Source organism: Orycteropus afer, unplaced genomic scaffold, assembly GCF_000298275.1.
Source record: "Orycteropus afer afer isolate SDZICR_OR568_19922 unplaced genomic scaffold, OryAfe1.0 scaffold00171, whole genome shotgun sequence".
Classification (NCBI taxonomy): domain Eukaryota; kingdom Metazoa; phylum Chordata; class Mammalia; order Tubulidentata; family Orycteropodidae; genus Orycteropus; species Orycteropus afer.
The window spans coordinates 1456866-1478352 of record NW_006921758.1 but is presented as its reverse complement, the minus strand read 5'-3'; the positions used below and the strand labels follow the sequence as shown (position 1 = coordinate 1478352).

General features: G+C 36.2%; 1 protein-coding gene across 1 annotated transcript in view; it reads right to left on the bottom strand.

Annotated features, from left to right (window-relative positions):
- The window catches only part of SOX5 (SRY-box transcription factor 5), a 741525-nt gene that overhangs the window by 426058 nt on the left and 293980 nt on the right, over window positions 1-21487 (bottom strand). Inside the window, exon 3 of the mRNA XM_042781780.1 lies at window positions 19074-19284. Within this exon, the coding sequence (XP_042637714.1) occupies window positions 19074-19284 (211 nt within the window). The remainder of the gene's footprint in view (window positions 1-19073; window positions 19285-21487) is intronic.

Sequence of the window (21487 nt, the reverse complement as noted above, 5' to 3'; positions counted from 1 at the left end):
TAACTCATTTATGACATTAAATATACAAACAAGAAAGCTACTTTGTTATGCCAACTTAAGACATTTTCAGTGTTTTAAGCTTATACCTCATAAAAGTTTGCCTCCTTAAATGTCCCATGACAGACTTCCCTAGAGCTGTGAGGAAAGTTTAACATAAATAAAATAGGCTGAATCCAGAAGCTATCAAAATAGAAGTGCATTCACATACAGTTATGGCCTCATAAATGCTTCTATATGATATGTAGATGACCTAGGAAACAATAAATTGTAAAGTTAGATGAATAAGAAGTTGATTTTAAATTCATGGCACTTATTCTGAATTGCAAACAAGGTATCCTCCTAATTCTCCAAAGTTCCTCGTTCAAATATGAAAGCACAGAGCACAATCTGCTATCCATAGTTTATCAGTATGTGAGATGGACTGTTTTAATTAATCCAAAATGTCCAGGTCATATGCTCATTCTGTTTTGCCCTAGTCTCATCCCTCACTTACAGTCTTGGCCATATTTCTCTTCAACCTTAAGGACAGTTAAGAAAGGCACACTGGGAGTACTTGAGGTCTCAGAACTCAGGGAGCAGGTGGCAAAGGAAACTCTAAGTGAGCTCTCCACTGACTCTAGTGCTGTCCGTGCCTTCCCCATAAACAGCTCCTATTAAAAAAAAAAAAAAAAGACCAAACATCCACTAGAACAAAACCAAACAGGCCTATTTAATTAGGGCAAATGCTTGATATACACTTCTTCATGTTAAACATACAGCCACACAGGCCTAGGAGGTCTGATTAATTTTAATATGCACGGTCATGACAAGTGCCTTGAGGGTAACTGAGTGAAAAACACACACAGGCTCAAACACACAAAATCCTCCAGCTAGTCTGACAAATCAGTTCCCGAAAAATGCTATGCATGTTGCCCAGATTAGAGTGTTACTATTCAGCAAGGGCCTGAACCTTTAATGTGAGGGATAAGAGGCCTCAGAAACAGGTGGCTGGCTCTTCACTCTTAAATAAATGATATTCCCCAAAGCTGTGGCACACAAGCAACCAAAAGAGCTGGCACATTCTTTTCATGTTTAATTGTAAATGCATGGGCTGGGTCAATGGTTTTTTTAAGTGACTCCTGTACTGAAATTGAAAATCTAGAACAAGAGCAAGAAAATCAGAGGTATCCCATTTATCTGGAAGACTTAGAAAGTATTACAAACATTTCATTAAAGAGATTTTGGGATTGATTAATACGGCATTATTAACAGGCAAACTCGTGTGATTCAGAGTCAAACAGAATGCTTCTAATATTAAGAGAGAAATGTTCTTTTTGCTAGCTGCCATTAAGTTGGCTCTCAACTCATGGTAACCCTGTTATCACAGAACAAAACTCTGTCGGTCCTTTGCCATCCCCGTGATTGGCTGCAGCTTGAACTGCTGTGACTCATAGGGTATTCATTGTCTCATATTTGGAAGCAGATGACCAGGCCTTTCTTCTAGTACACTTGAGTCTGGAAGTTCAACTGAAACCTGTTTCCAAACCAAACCAAACCAAACTCACTGCCGTCGAGTGGGTACAGCGACCACTCCTTGGGTTTCTGAGGTGGTATCATCAAGGAAGTAGATTGCCCAATATCTCTTTTGAGGAGAGGCTGGTAGGTTTGAACCACCAGCCTTCTGGTTAGCAGTCAAATGCCTTAGGCACTACACCACCAGAGCTCTCAAAACCTGTTTAGCATCATATTAACAGGCAAACCACCATTGACAGAGGGATGGGGCTGTGCATGAGGTATATCAGTCGGGAATTAAACCTTGATCTCCCACTCTGCCACTAAGTCACCAATGCTGCCAAAACAGCCAGGCAGCCAACTAAAACAGAATGATGGCTTGATGGACCACATAAAGATGAATATTAAGGACATAAAAGTAAGTATTTTTAAACTTTATAAACAAAAGTGCAAGTTCTGATGATGATGATGATGATGATGATGATGATTAATAAACAGACATTTTCTTGACCAAATCAGTTGTTAATACAGAAAAGATCATTTCTCATTTCTCAGGAATCTACTATTATAAGAAAAATCCTCAAAGGCAAGCCCTGAACTTTTATAATCTGAGTCAGAAAGTCTTCCAAAAAAATAGACGTTAATTTCTATGACCCACAGTGAAATCAACAGTATCAGACTAAACTGCTATGTTAGAAAATTTGAAAAGGAGCACACAGTGAACCAGTTTCACTTTAGTGTTGGAAAATGGCAAGGCTTCAAATTCAGCTAATTCTGTGTAAAAGTTGAAACACTTATTCCTGTAGAAATAGGCATTACAGCATTTGAAGGTGTCTTCTTGTCCTGACCTTTAAAAAATAAACTTTCTTCCTTATCATCATATTATGAGTGTCGATTTCCATACAGTGGTGCCTTTGAAAAGGGTGCCTGGAGGTTAGACTCTAGCTTGCTCTACAAGAATGGAGACCTTTGCCAGTGACAGACTGCATAGATGAACACATAGCCACAATACAGTAGGAGTAGCCCACAACAGCAGCGAGAGTGTGAGGAACAAAACTTAAAAGGGCTAAATTGAAAAGTGCCCTTGTTTGTCCTTCAGAGAGGAACAGTACTTACAAAGCCTCTTCAGCGCATACTTTGTCAAAAAGACAGTGAATAACTAAACAAAAGAAACTCAGACCTCTGCCAATTAAAGTATCTTTAGGCTTTTCCCCTGATCTATTCACTTTTTATTTTTTCCAGCTCATCAAATGTGATTTTAAAACAAAACTGAATTTCTAAGTAGCCCCTTATCTGGCCAATTAATGGAATGCTTGGGGATTTTGAATTCAGGGAAGCCAATCTTTATAATGTCCTTATAAAAAATAGTAATTTCAAAAGTTGGAAAAATTATGTGTCAAATCTGAATTTCTGTTTCAACTTGTCTGTTAATGTGATAGGGTTCAATTTAATTTTTAAAAGACTTCTCAACAACACCAGTATTTAAATTATAAGCACAGGCATTGTGATTTGTTATGTAAATTCAATCATCAAATACACTATGCCTGTATGGATGTTCAAAGGCCAAATACCATGCACTAGGGACTCATGTTTTCTAAAGAAAAAAATATGCATAATGCTGTAGCACACCACAGTTGAAAACATATTGCTTATAACACCTACTTTAAAACCAAAACTAAATTCACTGCCATCGAGTCAATTCCAACTCATAGCAACCCACTTTGGGTTTCCAAGGTGGTAAATTTTTGTGGAAGTAGATTGCCTAAGTCTTCCTTCCATGGAGTGGCTGGTAGGTTTGAACCTCTAGCCTTCTGGGTAGCAGTCAAGTGCCTTATCCACTATGCCACCAGAGCTCTTTAATACCTACTTTAGAAAACCTAAAATATAAAACTTATGATGGGGGGGGCTATATATCAGTTTAGAGGATAAACCAAAAACCAAACCAAACTCACTGCCATTGAGTTGATTCTGACTCATACTCAACACAAACGCCACCATTGCCGTGGAGTCAGATCCGCCTCATAGCGACCCCTCCTTGGGTTTCTGAAGCAGTATCTCTACAGAAGTAGATTCCCCAATCTTCCTTACTAGGAGTGGCTGGTGGGTTTGAACCACCAGCCTTCTGGTTAGCAGTAAAATGTCTTAGGCACTACGCCACCAGAGCTTCCCAATTTAGAGGATACAAATGTTAAAAAGATACATTACACAGTACCATACATACAGTTTTAGGTTTTAAGAGAAGGTACTTCTATTTGACCCAGCCATTCCATTACTAGGTATATACCCTTAAGAAGTGAGAGCCATAACAAGAACAGATATATGCACGCCGATGTTCATCGCAGCACTATTTACAATAGCCAAAACTTGGAAACAACTTAGATGTCCAACAACTGAGGAATGGATAACCAAACTTTGGTACATTCACACAATGGAATACTATGCAACGCTAAAGAATAATGTAGAATCTGCAAAACACCGCATAACGTGGATGAACTTGGAGGACATTATGCTGAGCGAAATAAGTCAGTCACAAAAGGACAAATATTGTATTAGTCCGTTATTGTGAAAGTTAAGGAAAGGTTTATATATTGGAGGGCATTTTCTTTGTTGGTTACCAGGGGTGGGAGGGAAGGGGAGGGAATGCTGTTAGATAGATAGAGATAAATATTGATTTGGGTGAAGAGAAGGGCAATGTACCAAATGTGAGTGACCAATATGGCAGCATTGAGGATGAGAAAGACAGAGAGAGTTACATGGGCAGTACAAACAACAAATATGAACCCCTTTGCAAATACAATACTGAGTTGTCAATGAAAGCAAACATGGGTATAGGGACGGATAGATGGGTGAACAAGCTAAACAATTATGTATGTCTAAATGGAGAGTGTATCCAAGATCATATACAGGGTTGGCAGACAATGGGCCTCTCAGGGTGCAGAAGAGTATGAAGGGATGGACACTGGGAGGAGGTAACTATGGGGAGGAAGTGGGAGGGGAGCTGCTGCATTGTAAATTTTGGTCAATGACATGAGACAAAGTATATGTGAACTGCTGTATGAAAAGTGAATTTACTCTGTAAATCTTCACCCAAATCCTAATAAAAAAAAAAGAGAAGGTACTTCTTGGATAGTACTGCACACACATTTTTCTGTTTCATAGTCATCTAGGAATGAGCATGAAAAGTGTGCAACCCAATCCTACAAATGATAAAAGTTGTGGAGTTAAGAGTTTTCCATCATATTTGAATTGTGAATTCTTTTCTCAAGAGTCTGTGTTGCACTGAACAACATCAAAGTGATATCCATTTAAGTTTTCTACCTAAGAGAACAGTGTTCCCATAGTGTCTGATGGAGAGGCACAGACACAGAGAGGGGGGAGGAATGAAAATTTCAGTATCTTCTTTACCTAATGATTTTAGCTGTAAAGGGAATGCCATGGTCTATAGATCGCTTTGAGGATGAAGCCTTGAGGGCTGTCACAACATATGACTTTTCCAAAAACCCACTGCATTATTTTATTAGTTCTCATAAGAGGAGTATTAAGTTTTTTTTGTGAAGTCCATACACAACAAAATGAACTACTTCATAATACTCAGTGACTCTGGTAATAGGTATGGGCCTTTAGAGTCTTATAATATAAAGTTATGAGCAAAAATTTTCTGAAATTTAGGAAAATATGCTCCAGTGATGTCAATAATGATAAATTCTAGTTCTAGTATGAACTTAAAACTTCGCAAATAACTGCTGTTTCTCATACCCATAGCACAATAATTTTCAAGATGTGGACATCACACTTCAAGAAGGATGGAGAACACTGACAGATACAGATGCTAAATAGAACCAAGCATATGTGGGATCTGAAAGGGAAATTGCATACACACACAAACACACATATATGCATGTGGTCATGCAAGAAAATGTTGATCACAACTTGTGATTTTATCCATATCAATACAGAGAAACATAATTTGTCTTTGAAAAATAATTGTTCAGGTAGTAAAATGAATTGTTGTGAAATTTATATAAGTAAACACCAAAAATAACTCCCTGACCCAGGATTTTAATGACTATTAGTTTGGTTGTTTTTGTTATCTCCTATATATTTCAGATTTCCATATTCGTAAAGTCTGAATGAGAACTTTTCAGTACATGAAAGTATCTGGGGAAAGGAGCACTGGAAACTATCTAATGCTTCAGGTATGCCAGAAGTAACAATTATTCTAACCAGCCAATATGTGATAATGACAATAACTGGTACAATTCCAAGTTGGTGATAATTCACAAAGTACTTTCATATGCATTACTTCATTTGTTCCCTGATGAAAGTAGGGCAGTTAGCATTGCCAATTGAGGGCACATACTCATTACGTTAACACAAATTGTATGGCAAATTAAAAGCAAGTGAATGTAATCTTTCTTACAATATAAATTAAAAGGTTTTTTATGCAAACAAATCTTACTTAAAATTAAAAATTGCATTTCCCCCAAATGTTGCAAACTTCAAGAACCAATATAGATAAAATTACATTCCCAAATAATTTATATTTATAAATTTTCACCTCTGAATTAAAGATCAGGAACTAAAACTATATAGATATTAAACCACAATCACATAGTAATTAGTGGTAGAATCAGGACTAAAATGACCAATTCAGTCAATTTACTCATCTTGCATCATGGATTCATTTAAAAGTTGGAAAAAAACTCTAGATTGTCTCTCAAAAAATGCACAAATACACATATTTTCATTGTTTTTGTCTACAAATTTTAGGATTTATATACCTTCTGAAGAAACTCATGAATCCTGTGTTTGGAAACTCTAGCCTCAAGGAAAAATGTTAGACTGCTTGGAAGACTGGCACAAAGAGGGAAGGTGTTGAAATGACCCAGTTATTTTTCTTTCACCAAAGGCTCTAAGATTAACCGTATATATGGGTGGGTGGCAGAAGCATTGCAGAAAGCAAGATCCAACCATAAGCAGCCTCAACCTGTGCCCACCATAAGAATAAGGACTCCCTCTCTCCTATGGCAGCTCTATACACCTAGAAAAGAGTGGTGATCTCCATTACATTGAAACACCATTAAATGACTAGTTATACCTTGAATCCTGGAAAATTATAAATAGATCAACTCAATTCACTCTCTGTTTGCCTACAGTAGTGGGAGGAAATTTTTATCTGGGGCCATTAATCCATAGAAAATGTCAACATATTCCCTTTGAAAACATATGCTATATTCAAGTCATGTAAAAGATTAATATTTTCATTACTGTAACAAGCACTGCACATATGTATTTTAGTCTGTATCCTGTATCTTATAATATTTAGCTTTGTGGTCTAGGACAACATATTGAACTCTTTATGTATCAAAAAACATTGAAAGTAATGATCTTAAGATTCAGGAATAATAATAGTAATAAAAACAAAACTCACTGCTGTCAAGTTGATTCAACTCATAGCAACGCCTCCTCGAGTTTCTAAGGCGAGAGCTCTGGTAGCATAGTGCCTAAGGCACTTGACTGCTAACCAGAAGGCTGACAGTTCAAACCCACCAACCACTCCTCGGAAGGAAGGTTGGGCAATCTACTTCCTTAGTGATACCGCCTCGGATACCCAAGGAGGGGTCGCTATGAGTCAGGTCCGACTCAACAGCACATAACAACAACATCTCTATGGAAGCAGATTGCCTAATCTTCCTTTGGAGGAGTGGCTGATCAGTTTGAACTGCCAGCCTTCTGATTAGCAGTCAATAATAATAGGGGTATACATATGAGAAGAAGGGGGCTGGAGAAGCCATGAATGAATGAAAGAAAGAAACAAGTAGGGAGCTGGAGAAAGAAACTGAGTAGGACATAAAGAAAAGAGGAAGTCAAAAACAAATGAAAAAGAGAAATGAAGCCTAACTGATATTTAGGGGAGTGTTAGAAGAGACATTCTAATGTTCTATACACAAAATGTTAATGAATGGAATGACTGTCATCCACAATTAAGACAAACAAGCATCTATTATGCTCCAGGCCCCTTCTACACACCTGAAATGCACAGACAATTAAACCAAGGGCTTTTTATTAAGACATTTGCATACTATTGTGGAAGACAGAAGGTAAATATGCAAGAATGATAATGTGGTAAGAAATATATAGATGGATAAGATGACTTAGTGTTGACAGTGTGGACCAAGCCAAATTCTGACAAGAGAGTTCAGAGGTACTGAGTCTTAAAAGATGAATAAAAATGAATTAAGTAGATAATATTGGGAAATGTTTAAGACAGATGAAAAAGCATATGAAAAGGCACAGCAGTAATAAAATACAGAACGTTGAGGGAACTGCATGCTGCTTTGTAAGACAGCAGGAAAAGGTGTACCTTGGAGAGTGGTAGAAAGTAAAGTTAGAAAAAAAGGAGGATCAGATTATATAGAGTCTTGTCTGCAATGCAGGTCTCTGAGTGGTGCAAATGATTTATGCTTGATTACTAACTGCAAGCTTCTTGGTTTGAACCCCCTCAGAAATGCCACAGAAAAAAAGGCCTGGAGACCTGCTCCCATAAAGACAACACACAAGAAAAGTCTATGGAGCAGTTCTAATCTGTAACATAGTAGTTTATGAAAGGGAGTTGACTCAATGGCAATGAGTTTGGTTTCTTGGTTTTGTATTTACCGCCAAGGAGTTTTGGTGGAGTACAGTGACTTCATTCCAGTTAAAGTTCCTCTATATAATAAGAAGGAGCTCTGGTAGTATAGTGCCTAAGGCACTTGACTGCTAGCCAGAAGGCTGGCAGTTCAAACCCACCAATCACTCCTGGGTAGGAAGATGGGGCAATCTACTTCTGTAGTGATACTGCCTCGGAAACCCAAGGAGGGGTCGCTATGAGTCAGGTCTGACTCGATGGCACATAACAACAACAACTACAAATGCATTAAGAACATGAGTATGTTACTAAACTTCAGGTTTAAGAAGAGAAATAATACTAACCTCAGAGTCTGAGAGAAGTAAATAAGATAATTACCATGATATCTGGCAGAAGAGTCATATATTTACTAAGGTTTCATCTTTTTCCCCAAGAAAGTAATGGGACAACCCCGAAACAGCATGAACACCATTTAAACAAACATTTTGAGTATTCAGTATACGTACTTCCATTATCCTTGAGGCATTTAATATAGGAGGAAAACCTGAAAAATAAAAGGAAAATAAGAGCAACATTGAAGACCAAAAAGAAATTAAATAAAAATTTCCGGTAAGAGGTGAAAAAGCAGTGGGTACAGGTTACTCTCCCTAACTAATTATACTTGAGGAGAAACAGAGAAACAACTGCAGATAGAAGCAATGGGAGTCAAGGAAAGGTGAGTTTTGTTTGTTGTCATTCTAGAAGGAAGAAATCTAAATTTCCCTCTGAACTAGAATGGCCATTTCAAAGAGATATTCTAGATTACATAAATATTAATACATAAAGGTTAAAAGAAGAAGTCTAATAATCTCTGTATCTAGAAAGATTCTATTCTAAATGGTAAATCTTAAATTTTTATCAGAGTTGAAGCTATTCTTTCTCCTAATTTGAAAGAAAATCAAGTTAAGATCTGAATCTGATCCCTCAAATTCCATTTTTATCTTATTTATAGGTCACCTCTGGCTACCTGAAATTAAAGAACACAGGACATAGCTAGATGCCTATCTACATTGTCTTATTGCCTAACACCAGGTATGTGGTTGCCTTATACTTGTTCTAATTTAGTGATCACTGAAATATTATTGTTCAAAACTAAGGTATTGACATCATTTCTAAAAGAAGATCAGGAAAGAGAGTAGAAAATGTATGATATAACTGAATAAGGAAAAAGAAATCTGGACCCATAGGCTATGGACTGATTCTCATCTGGCTTTCACATCTATCTTCTGTGTGATTTAAGGCACATCTCTATCTCCCGAGATCCCTCTCTCTAAAATGCAGATGGAGTCCAAAAATGTGTCTACATTTCATTCCAGTTCAGAATTTCTATTATTCTACAACAATTTTGCCTCCAGAGATTTTTCTAAAACAAGCTTCTTTAAAGATACATTTCAATGCACTTTGGAGCACTAGAACAAGCTCTTTTCCCCAGTCTCACAGTATTTGGGGAAAGTTTTAAATGAGCTGATCTTCATTTTAAAAACTCTGGAAATACGATTGCCACTCAAGCATCACAGATTTACTTTAGTAGAAAAATTTTGAATATTATTTGGCTATTCAATGTTTCAAGGGAATTTAGGCATACATGTTACAATGGTAACATTAAACAATTACTTGCAAAATTTCTAATTTGAAGAAATAACCTACTGTTGGTTAAGGACATGGATCCTAGTTTAAGGCCAATCTAGGTTTAAATGATGACCCATGATATATTTAAACAACAATTTACTCTTCTGAAAATGGAGATAATAAAAGTCAGGGTATAGTTCATGTGAATGGCACTCCCTGAAGTTGGCCCTGATATGCCTAGCAGCTGTGTTTATAAAGTTTATGTAATGATTAAATATTTCACAGAAATTAGTTAACACTCTAGTTAATACAGGATGTACATTTAATTTATGCTCTTTTCCCTATTCTGCACTCTTTCTGAATGTCTTGATACAAAAATCACATGTCATATGTTATATATTAAACCTCATTGTCATTATTAATTGCTAAGTCTGATAGTAAGGAGCTCTGGTGGTACAGTGCCTAAGGCATTTGACTGCTAACCAGGAGGTTGGCAGTTCAATCCCACCAGCCACTCCAAGGAAGGAAAATGGGGCAATCAACTTCCATAATGATTTACTGCCTTGGAAACCTAATGGAGGTTGCTATGAGTCAGAATCAACTGGATTGCAGTGAGTTGTTGTTTTTTTAAGTCTAACAGTGAAAGACCAACTAACAGAGCATTAAAAAAAAAAAAAAAACCACTGCTATCGAGTCCATTCCAACTTATGTTGACCCCCATAAGGTTTCCGAGGCCTGCCTCATCTTTCTTCCACAGAGCAATTGGTGGGTTCAAATCACTAACCTTTTGGTTAGCAGCTGAATGCCTTACCCACTGCACCATCAGAGCTCCTTAATAGAACATAGTCATTACCAAATATAACATAACTATACTGCATAGCCAGATATAATGAACATTGACTTTACTCTGAACTTTAATCTTCCATGTGAAAGTGACACTGATAAATAAGAATCTTTACTTCAGATTTGTTTGTATAACTACAGACTTGTTTTTGTAATGCAAGGAGCTCTGGTGGTATAGTGGTTAAAGCACTGGGCTGATAACCAAAAGGTCAGTGGTTCAAACCCACCAGACACTCTGTGGGAGAAAGATGAGGCTTTTTTTTAATGGAAGTCTGCTTCCATAAAGATTTACAGCCATGGAAACCCTAATAAGCAGTTCTACTCTCTTTTAGAGTCACTATGAGTCAGAAGAGACTCAATGACAGTGGCTTTGGTTCGGTTCTTTAGCTGTGTAATCCACTGATTCTGATGAAGGAAAGAGATTCAAATTAAAATAATACATTTTTTCCTATTTATAACCTTTAAAATATTTTAATTAATTATTTGAAAAGACTAGCTGGAAATAGCTTACTAGAATAAAAGGGAGCAGTCTTTTCTTCTACCCAAATGCAAATCTAATTTTCTTTCTAACCATTTCACCTTAGTGGCCTCCTTTGTATGATACACCATTCTCTTCTAACTTCTGAATTTCTGCTAGTTTGCTGTTGGCAGGGGTAAGGTTGGAAATAATACGGACCCTCTATTGAAATTTGCTTTCCCTCTTCAATGAGAGGAAGCAAAGGCATGAATATGGTACCCTCATAATGATTGAGCTGGGCTTAATGAAATTTTCATCACAACCTGCTGTTCATTTTAATGGCCTTTGAAAAACAATGGAAAAAAATAGACTGAGGGAAGAAAAGATTTTTCTGTGCCATGTATTTGTGAGTTTAACATTCAGTTCCATTCACCCTCTCTCTGCTCCCATCATGCATTCTTCTGCCGTTGTCATCACAAAATTATAGGTCATTTGTTTGTACTTCATACAATGTCACTGTCTTAATGCTGGGATGATGTAAGGTTTTGGTGTCCATTCTCAGGTTCAATCATACTCTTTGATTAATGGAGTGTTGAAAACCAAACCAATGTAACTTTCAACTTAATATAAGACTTTTGCACATCTCTCTAGAGTTATTTTCCCATTTTTCTCTTCTTGTGATCTTAAAAAAAGAAAATATTCTTCACCATTCTACTGCTTTTCTATGGTATAATTTTAAACTTTGCTATTAACTTTTATTTATTTTTGTTGGTGATTAACATAACCACTTACTCAAATATGTAAATTATACTTTGATATGCCTCTCAGCCATTGTATTTATTAAACAAATATTCTTGCCATGGCAAATTTCTTTTTCATTAAAACTAAATCCACTTACATTTCTGTATATTCAAAACACATATCTAGGAATCTAGTTTATGTAAAGAAAAATACAGTTCTAGTGTTTCTGTACTAAAAAAAAAAAAAAAAACTACACACACATACATACACATATACATACATGTTGTTGTTAGGTGCCATTGAGTCCTCTCTGACCCATAGTGACCCCATGTGCAGCTGAACGAAACACTGCCTGGTCCTGTGACAGCTTCATAATCCCGGCTATACCTGAGACCATCATGTGGCCACTGTGTTAATCCATCTTGTTGAGGGCTTTCCCCTCTTTCGTTGACCTTCCACTTTACCAAGCATGACATCCTTCTCCAGGGAATGGTCCCTTTTGACAACATGACCAAAGTAAGTGAGATGAAGTCTGGCCATCCTCACTTCCAAGGAGCATTCCAGCTGTACTTCTTTCAGGACAGATGCGTTAGTTCTTTTAGCAGTCCATGGTGCTTTCAGCATTCTTCACCAGTATATTATATTATTTATATATAATTTAACATAAATTTAATCAAAGTTTTAGATGCCTGCCTTGGTCAGTTAATATTTCAATCTTCCATAAAGACTTTTTATCTCCTTATTTCTTCAGTGTCTTTATATTACTCATTGAGCTGACTTTTCAATATATTTATTTGGGGAAAAGTGCTCTAAAAGTTGTGGGGAATACATTAATGAAAACAGTATAATATCCAATGTAAAGGTGATGCTCCTTGTGTCAGCCCTCCCTGCTACTGACAGAACATCTCTAGTGTTTAGCCAGTGTAGCTTCAACTAGATAGTGCATTTTTCTCTTAGCTCTTAACACTGCTTAATGTCTTCGGCTAAGAAAATTTGGGAAGAAGGGAACTGTCTCCTGCCTTCCTTCCCGTCAAAAATTATTCATTGTACTTCAGTCTGTCATTTACTTCCAACTGAGTCAGTGCATCTATTTGCAAGCCAGCATGATACATTGTGGGGAATATCAACGTCAAAAACCAAGTTTACATGGAAGACATAATCTAAAGAAAAATCTGCAAAAATACCTTAAAACACAAAAAATATCTCCATAAGCTAGGTCTTTCTAGAAAATATTTCTGGGCCCTAAAACTATTTCAAGTAAAAATTAAAAAGAAATATGTTAAAGAACATGTCCTAACTCATTCTATGACACCAACATTATTCTAAATTTGCTAAAGAGGTCATGTAAAAGGAAAATTACCAATCAATATATCTCATGAACATAAATGAAAAGATCCTCAAAAAATATTAGCAAATCAAATCCAACAGTCCAAAAAATAATGACATAATACAATGAAGTGGGATTTATTACCAGTGTGGAAGTCTGGTTCAACATTCTAAAATCAATTAATATAAACAATCACATCAACAATCTTAAGGAGAAAAATCATATGATCGTATCAACTGATGTAGATAAAGCATATGACCAAATGCAACACCCGTTCATAATAAAAATCTTCAGCAAATTAGGAATAGAGGTCAACAAACTTCTCTAAGATTTTAAAGAACATTTACAAAAATCCTATAGCTAATATTATTCTTAATGTTAAGAAATTTACATGCTTTCCCCCTAATATTGGAATCAAGGCAAAGATGCTCTTCTCATTATTTTATATAAAACATTATATTGGAAGTCCTAGCTAATGCAGTACAATGTAAAAGGGATATAAAGGTATGTAGGTAGCTTTAGAAAAATAAAATAGCCTTTGTTCACAAGTGACATACATACATATATAATCACAGAAAACTAACAATAACAACAAAACCCTCAAACTAATAAGAGGGTATAACAAGGTTGCAGGTACAAGGTTAATATACTAAAGTCAAATACTTTCTTACATACCAGCAAAAAACAATTACAATTTTAAATTAAAAACCTGATACTATTTACATTAGCACCAAAAAAATAAAAAGTTAAATGAAAGTCTAACAAATTATGTACATAATCTAAATGCAGAAAACTATAAAACACTGATAAAAAAATCAGATATGTAAATTAATGAAGATGTATTTAATGTACATGGATAGGATGACTCAATAATGTTAAGATGCCAATTCATCCAAACTTGATCCATAATCCTAATCAAAAGAGCAAAACTGGAGAAATGATATTACCAAATTTTAAGACTTAATATAAAGCTATAGTAATCAAGACAGAATGAAAAAGGAGTAATAAAAAAACAAACAAACAAACAAACACTGCCATTGAGTCGATTCCAACTCATAGCAACCCCCTTGTGCTTCCAAGGTGGTAAATCTTTACAGAAGTTGATTGCCCCATCTTCCTACCACAGAGCAGCTGGTAGATATGAACTGAGCCTTCTGGTTAGCAGTCAAATGTCTTAGGTACTGGGCTATCAAAGCTCCTATAGACACATAGAATAATGGAACAGAATAGAAGTCCACAGATATAGACCCAAATAAATATATGATAATCTCATCTTTCATGAAGGAGCAAAAGTAATTCTTTAAAGTATCATTTTTTTCAATAAATGGTGCTAGAAAATGAGATATCCACGAGCAAAAGACAAACAAACAAAAGAATATAAACACACTCCTTATGTCTTTCACAAAAATTAACTCCAAATAGACCATAAACCTAAATGTAAAACTATATAACTTGTAGAAGATAATATAGTAGAATGATATGTTTAGAATGAGCTTTTAGATGCAACAATGAAAGTATGATCCATACAAGAGAAAACTGGTAATTTGGAATTTATTAAAATTAAAACTGTACTACAAAAGGCACTTTTAGGAGAATAAATAGATAAGCAACAGATTGGGAAAACATATTGGTAAACCACATAGCTGATTGCGATTTGTATCCAAAGTATACAAGGGACACTTAAAAGTCAACAGTAATACAGCAAACAACTCAATTAAAAAATTAGCAAAAGATATGAATGGATACCTTACCAAAGGAGATGAACAGATGGCAAATATGCATATATAAAATACTTAACATTATTTGTCATTAGAGAATTAAATACTACAACAATGGGATACTTCTACACATCTATTAGAATATCTAAAATCTAAAAAACTGACAGTACCAAATAGTGACAGAGATATGGAGCAACAGGAACTCTCATTACAGCCATTTTGGAAGACGGTTTGGAAGTTTCTTACGAAGTTAAACATAATCTTACATATGATCCAGCAATCATACTCCTAGGTATCTATTCAATTTAGTTGAAAACATATCTACAGAAAATCCTGCATACTAATGTTTATAAAAGCTTTATGCATAATGATAAAAAACTAGAAGAAATCAAGAGGTCCTTCAACAGTAAATGGATAAATAAACTGTGGTATATTTGGTACATCCATACAATAGAATATTATTTAGCAATAAAACTAAATGAGCTATCAAGACTTGAAAAGGATGAACCTTAAATGTATATCATTAATTGTAGAAGTCAATATGAAAAGGTTACATACTATCTGATTCTAATTAAATGACATCCTGAAAAAGAAAACTATACAAAACCCAATGCTATTGAATCAATTCTAACTCATAGTGACGCTATACGATAGAAGAGAACTGCCCCATATGATTCCCGAGGCTATCTTTATGGAAGCAAACTGCCATGTCCTTCCCCTAGAGCAACTGGCGGTTGAAATTGCCAACCTTTCTGTTAGCAGCCAAGTGTTATTAACCACTGTGCAACCCAAACCAAACCAAACTCACAGCTGTCGAGTCGACTGCACTTCAAAGTGACCCCTCCTTGGATTTCCGAGGTGGTATCACTCTGGAAGTAGATTGTCCATCCTTCCTTCCAAGGAGTGGCTGATGGGTTTGAACTGCCAACCTCCTGATTAGCAGTAAAATGCCTCAGACACTATGCCACATAAGAACCCCATATATATATCCTACACATCAATAAAGTGAACTAGGGCTTCTTGGGGAAATGGCTAATACTAGCAGTAAGGTAGGGAATATATGAATCTAGAGCATTTCATTGTGATAGAAGGTAAGAAAGTACTAAAACAAACTTACAAACAAAACCCTTAACGATGTCAGTATGTTGAAAGGACACAGATGTCAAATGAAAGACCTTCCAATGGCCAGACAATTAAATAAATTAGTAAATGGAGGAGAAGAGATAATTCTCCTAGGCAGAAGAATTTCAAATAAAATATGTAGATATCCACATTAAGAAGTGGGAGAGTAACTCTCTACTCATTCAGTGTGGGTTGTACATAGCACTTCCTTCTAAATAGCACAGAATGAAAAGTGGGAGAGGCATAACTTTACAGTGGAGAAATCTGTCAAATACTACATCAGGTAAGTGATCAAGATCAACATCAACAGTCATAAATCACATAGATAGTATATTCCTTTGGCATGATAAAAATGGTGCTCGATATTAATAAGGGCCATAGTGTGTTCTTCTTCCCCTAAACCAAAAACAAAAACAAAAAAACAACCCATTTAATCAAGAGAGAAACATCTTGATAAAGAGATAAATTCTAGTACGGGGATATCTTACTACATATCTGACCAGTTATCCTCAAAACTGACAAAATCATCCCAAACAAAAGAAGTATGGGAAATTGTTACAGCCAACAGCAGCCTAAGGAAACATGAGAACTAAATATAATACCTCTTCTCACTTATAGGTATGGTTAGGTTCCAAAGACCAGGCTGTTATGCAAAATTGACATTATATAAGAGTCAGGGGCCATACCCAGACTTCTGTGTTGGTGGCCTCCTCCTCCTTCCCTAGTCAATCAATGTCCATCAGAAGCACCCAGTGTCTCAGAATTTGTGTGGTGTGGTTGGTCCTACTTCCCCATTATGCCTTCCCCACCTCTGTGGAGCCCATGGGGGGATTAAGAGATAATGGTGATGCTGGTCAGGTGTTGCCCACCTCCCATTACTGCTGCCTCCTGCTACCTCTCACTGCCTCCCACTGTCACCTCTGTGTGGTGACCTCACTCATCCTGCCAATCCAGGATGAGGATGCTGTTTATCCTTTGTCTACCCCTGCCCACAGCCCCATGTAGTCTCCCTTTCTTTCTCCCCTTTTCCACTTCCCATCACCAACTTCCTGGCACCTTCAGGCTCTTACTCAGCCTCCCTCTGCCCACCCGTGATCTCACATTGTCCTGCTATAGATCTGTACACTCCGTGGCCAAACCAAACTTTCATGAACAAATGGGAGAAGGTGGCCTGCTGCAAGTTTCCCACTCTTGCTTGCGTGGCTCAGTCATCACTGGGGCCTCCAATATATTGTTTGAGGTTGCTCAGGGAGGGTGCCCCAATCCCAGCTGCAGCCCGATGTGGAGGCTAGATCATCAAGGCACTCCCTGGGAATTATTTTCAAAGTTGTTGGAAATACAAAATATCAGATAACAAGATAGTAGAGAACTGAGGAGTAGGTGTAACTTAGTACATTATGTAAAAAACTAAGGAAATCTGAATAAATGATAGCCTTTAGTTAACAATAATGTATCAATATTGTTCCACCAATTGTAACATACAGCATAAAAATGTAAGATGTTAATAATAAGAGAAGTCTGTGTATTATCTGCTCAACTTTTCTGTAAGTAAGTCTCAGAATGCTCTAAAAATAACACATTATTTTTAAAAATAAAAGTAATGTGTGAATCGTAAGAGTGACTGTGGCCATTATCTATATTTTAGAATATTTTGCACCCATTTTTTTCCCCAAAGCACATCTAAAGAAAGAGGAATTGCTTATACTACAATGCAAAGGGAAACATAGAGGATGTATAAAACTAATCAATTATAACTTTAACCATGCAAAGTGAAGAGAATAGATAAAAATAAATTTTAAACATACATACATTATAGGGTTAAGATTTAGGGTATCAGAAACCTATGATATTTTGGTGATTTTTATTTATTTCCTCTTATTTTTTCCTTGTAACCTTTCAATTAAGACAATATCATTTTCATTATCAGGAAGAAAAGCCCATCATATTAGAAAACGAAACAAAACTCAGAAAAAAACACAAGGTTTCTAGGTCTTTTCAAAACCTCATCTCTACCTTTATGGGGACAGAAAAGGATGTAAAATGGCATATATCAAAAGCATTGGGCTGACTAGATTATTTCTACAATCACATCTAACGCCCAAATCATATGAATTGTATAAATTTTTAGCTAACATCAACATTTCTCAGTTATTCATCTGGAAGGAAGCCACAAAAATTTATTTATTTTGTGACTACCAAATTTGCTGGTCAACACTTTTGGGTCAGATATTTTCAAAAGTTTTCAATGTCCTTACAATAACAGATTATAAATGATACCACCTCAGTGTTACATAGCATAAGCACAGGATATTTTATGGGTCAAGTAAGTCTTTTGCAGGTGACTTTTTTGTTTGATTGTTACTTTTTGGTTTGTTTGTCTTTGCGATAAATATCTATCTGATAGAAATAGGAGGCATTTCCTCGTACACATTCATGTTTAGATGGACATAAGCTGAATAGGAGTTTGTGAGCATCCATAACATGCAGAGTGACTGTCAATTATGCATAAATTATCCTCAAAGAGTTTGTGTGAGTTGTTTTATTGTTTTGGTTGCTGTAGTTTTAATATTAGTTCGTATGAATATCATCTTTAGAATACTATCCTAAACAAAGGCACCATGGCAATTTGAGCAAATGGGAACTTCATTATATCTAACAGAATTAGAAAATCACTAATTTTAAAATATATAATAGCCATATTAATTTTGGAATATACAAGAAATAGACCCACCTACCAAGATAACATAAAAGGTACAAATACATAAAATTTATAAATGTAATGAAATTATAAACTGGTCCTTAAAATAATATTTTTAGAGAGGTGCAAATTAAATTGCAGCTATTTGGCATGCAGGTGCCTGTTCTGGGCTCTTCTGTTACAATCTACTCTTGAATCTCTAACTTTCGCTCAATCATAACTTCTTCATGTTTGAAAATAACGGAGGCATCACAATATAAGTTAATGATGACAAAGTTTGGAGTAGATATGTTTAAGCATTTCTTTAAAAATACTGATCTTCCTAGTGTTAGGCTTCCATTTTGTCCACGTTAACTTTAAAAGTGTAAGTCATAAAACAGAACTAGAAGTTAATATCAACCTATTAAAATCAATAGATAGTATATTTTTCCAGCCTTTACCTTCTGGCTCATTCTTGATGAGCTCTTCCATTTTTCTCTGCTTCAAGGTGTCAACAACATCAGCTAAGCTGCCTTTGCGCCTTTCAGGAGTTCCCAGGGCTGTACTAGACAAGGACTCGCCACTCTGTCGCCCACCTTCTTCTGCCTTCTGAGGTGAGGTAGATGAGTTGTGTGGGGCAAATGAAGACATAACTTTATTGCCATCAACTTCCTGAAATAGAAGAAAAGAAAAACACACTATTGTTGAAAATCCAGTAATATCATTTTCTTTTTAGTTAGTTGAGGGACTTATTCAGCTGAAATATTAAAAAACAAATGTTCATTCTGAAAAAGCAAAAGGAATTAAGAAATTTTAAATATCAATAAATGAACTTTATAGGCCTAAAATGAACCAAAAATCATTTCATAAGAGAAATAAAAATGGGGGATTCTCCCCTTAAACTGAGTAAAAATGGCAATGTTGTTGTTGTTAGATGCCATCAAGTAGGTTCTTACTTCTAGTAACCCTATGTACAACAGAACGGAACCCTGCCCAGTCTTGTGCCATCCACATGGGCAACGTGTCAACTCACCTAACTGAAGGTCTTCTTCTTTTACACTGGCCGTCTACTTTACTGAGCTTGATGTCTTTCTACAAAGACAGTGTAGTAACATGTGGAACATAAGACAAATCTCACCACTCGCACTTTGAAAGAGCATTCTGGATGTACTTCTTCCATTACACATTTATTCCTTCTTCTGGCAGACCATGGTATATTTAATATCCTTTGCCAACACCATAATTCAAAGGCATGAATTCTTCAGTTTTCCTTAAATCATGTACACCTTTTACATGCATATGAGCTGACTGAAAATGCCATGTCTTGGGTTATATGCACCTTAGTCCTCAAAGTGACATAATCACTTTTTAACACGTTAAAGAGGTCTTTTGCAGATTTACCCAATGCAGTATGTTGTGATTTCTTGACTGCAGCTTCCATTGCTATTGATTTGGATCCAAGTAAAATTAAATCCTAGACAACTTTAATACATTCTCTGTTATGATATTGCTTATTGATCTATCAGTGAATTTTTTTGTTTTCTTTATGTTGAGATCTAGTCTATACTGAAGGCTGTAGTCTTTGATCTTAATCAGTAAGTGCTTTATGTCCTCTTAACTTCATGAAAGCAATATTATAGCACCTGTATATGGGAGGTTGTTGTTAATGAGTCTCCAATCCTGATGCCACAATCTTTTTCATATAGTCCAGCTTCCCAAATTATTTCCATAGCATACAGATTGAACGACTATGGTGAAAGGGTACAACCCTGACACACACCTTTCCTGATTTTAAACCTGCCGTATACCCTGTTCTGTCCAAACCACTGCCTCTTTGTCTATGTACAGGTTCCACCCACATGAGCACAATTTAGTGTTTGGAAATTCTCTTTCTTTGCAGTATTATCCATAATTTGTTGTGATCCACAGTTGATGCTTTTGCAAAGTCAATAAAACACAGGTAAACATCTTTTTGTATTGTCTGCTTTCAGTGAGATGCATCTGATACCAGCAATGACATCCCTCATTCCACATACTCTTCTAAATCTGCCTTGAATTTCTGGCAGTTCCTTGTCGATGTACTGGTACAACCAATATCTTCAGTAAAATTTTACTTACTTGTGTTATTAATAATATTGTTTGATACTTTCTGCATTCTGTTTGATCACTTTACATTGGAATTGCCACAAATATGGATATCCCCCAGTCCATTGGCCAGGTTGTTGTTGTTATGTGCTGTCGAATTGGACCCAACTCATAGTGACCCCTCCTTGGGTTTCCGAGGCAGTATCACTACGGAAGTAGATTGCCCCATCTTCCTTCCGAGGAGTGGCTGGTGGGTTTGAAGCACCAGCCTTCTGGGTAGCAGTCAAGTGCCTTAGTCACTACGCTACCAGAGCTCCTATTAGCCAAGCAGTATCCTCCAAATTTCTTGGCATAGTCAAATGCACATTTCCAGCATTGCATCATTTATTGAAATATCTCAATTGATATTCCATTAATTTCTGGAGCTTCATTCTTTGCCAATGCCTTCAGTGCAGCTTGTATTTCTTCCTTCGATTCTTGATCACATACTAGCTCCTGAAATGGTTTACTGTCAACAGATTCTTTTTGGTACAGTAACTCAGTATATTCCTTCCATCTTCTTTTCATGATTGCTGTGTCATTCAATATTTTGCCCATAGAATCCTTCAGTATTGCAACTTGAGGCTTGAATTTTTTCTTTAGTTCTTTCAGCTTGAGAAATGACAGGTATGTCCTTCACTTTTGTTTTCCTAAATCTATGACTGTTCAATTCAAAATGGTTGTTGTTGTTGTTAAGTGCTGTTGAGTCGTTTTCGACTCATAGCGACCCCATGCACAGCAGAACGAAACA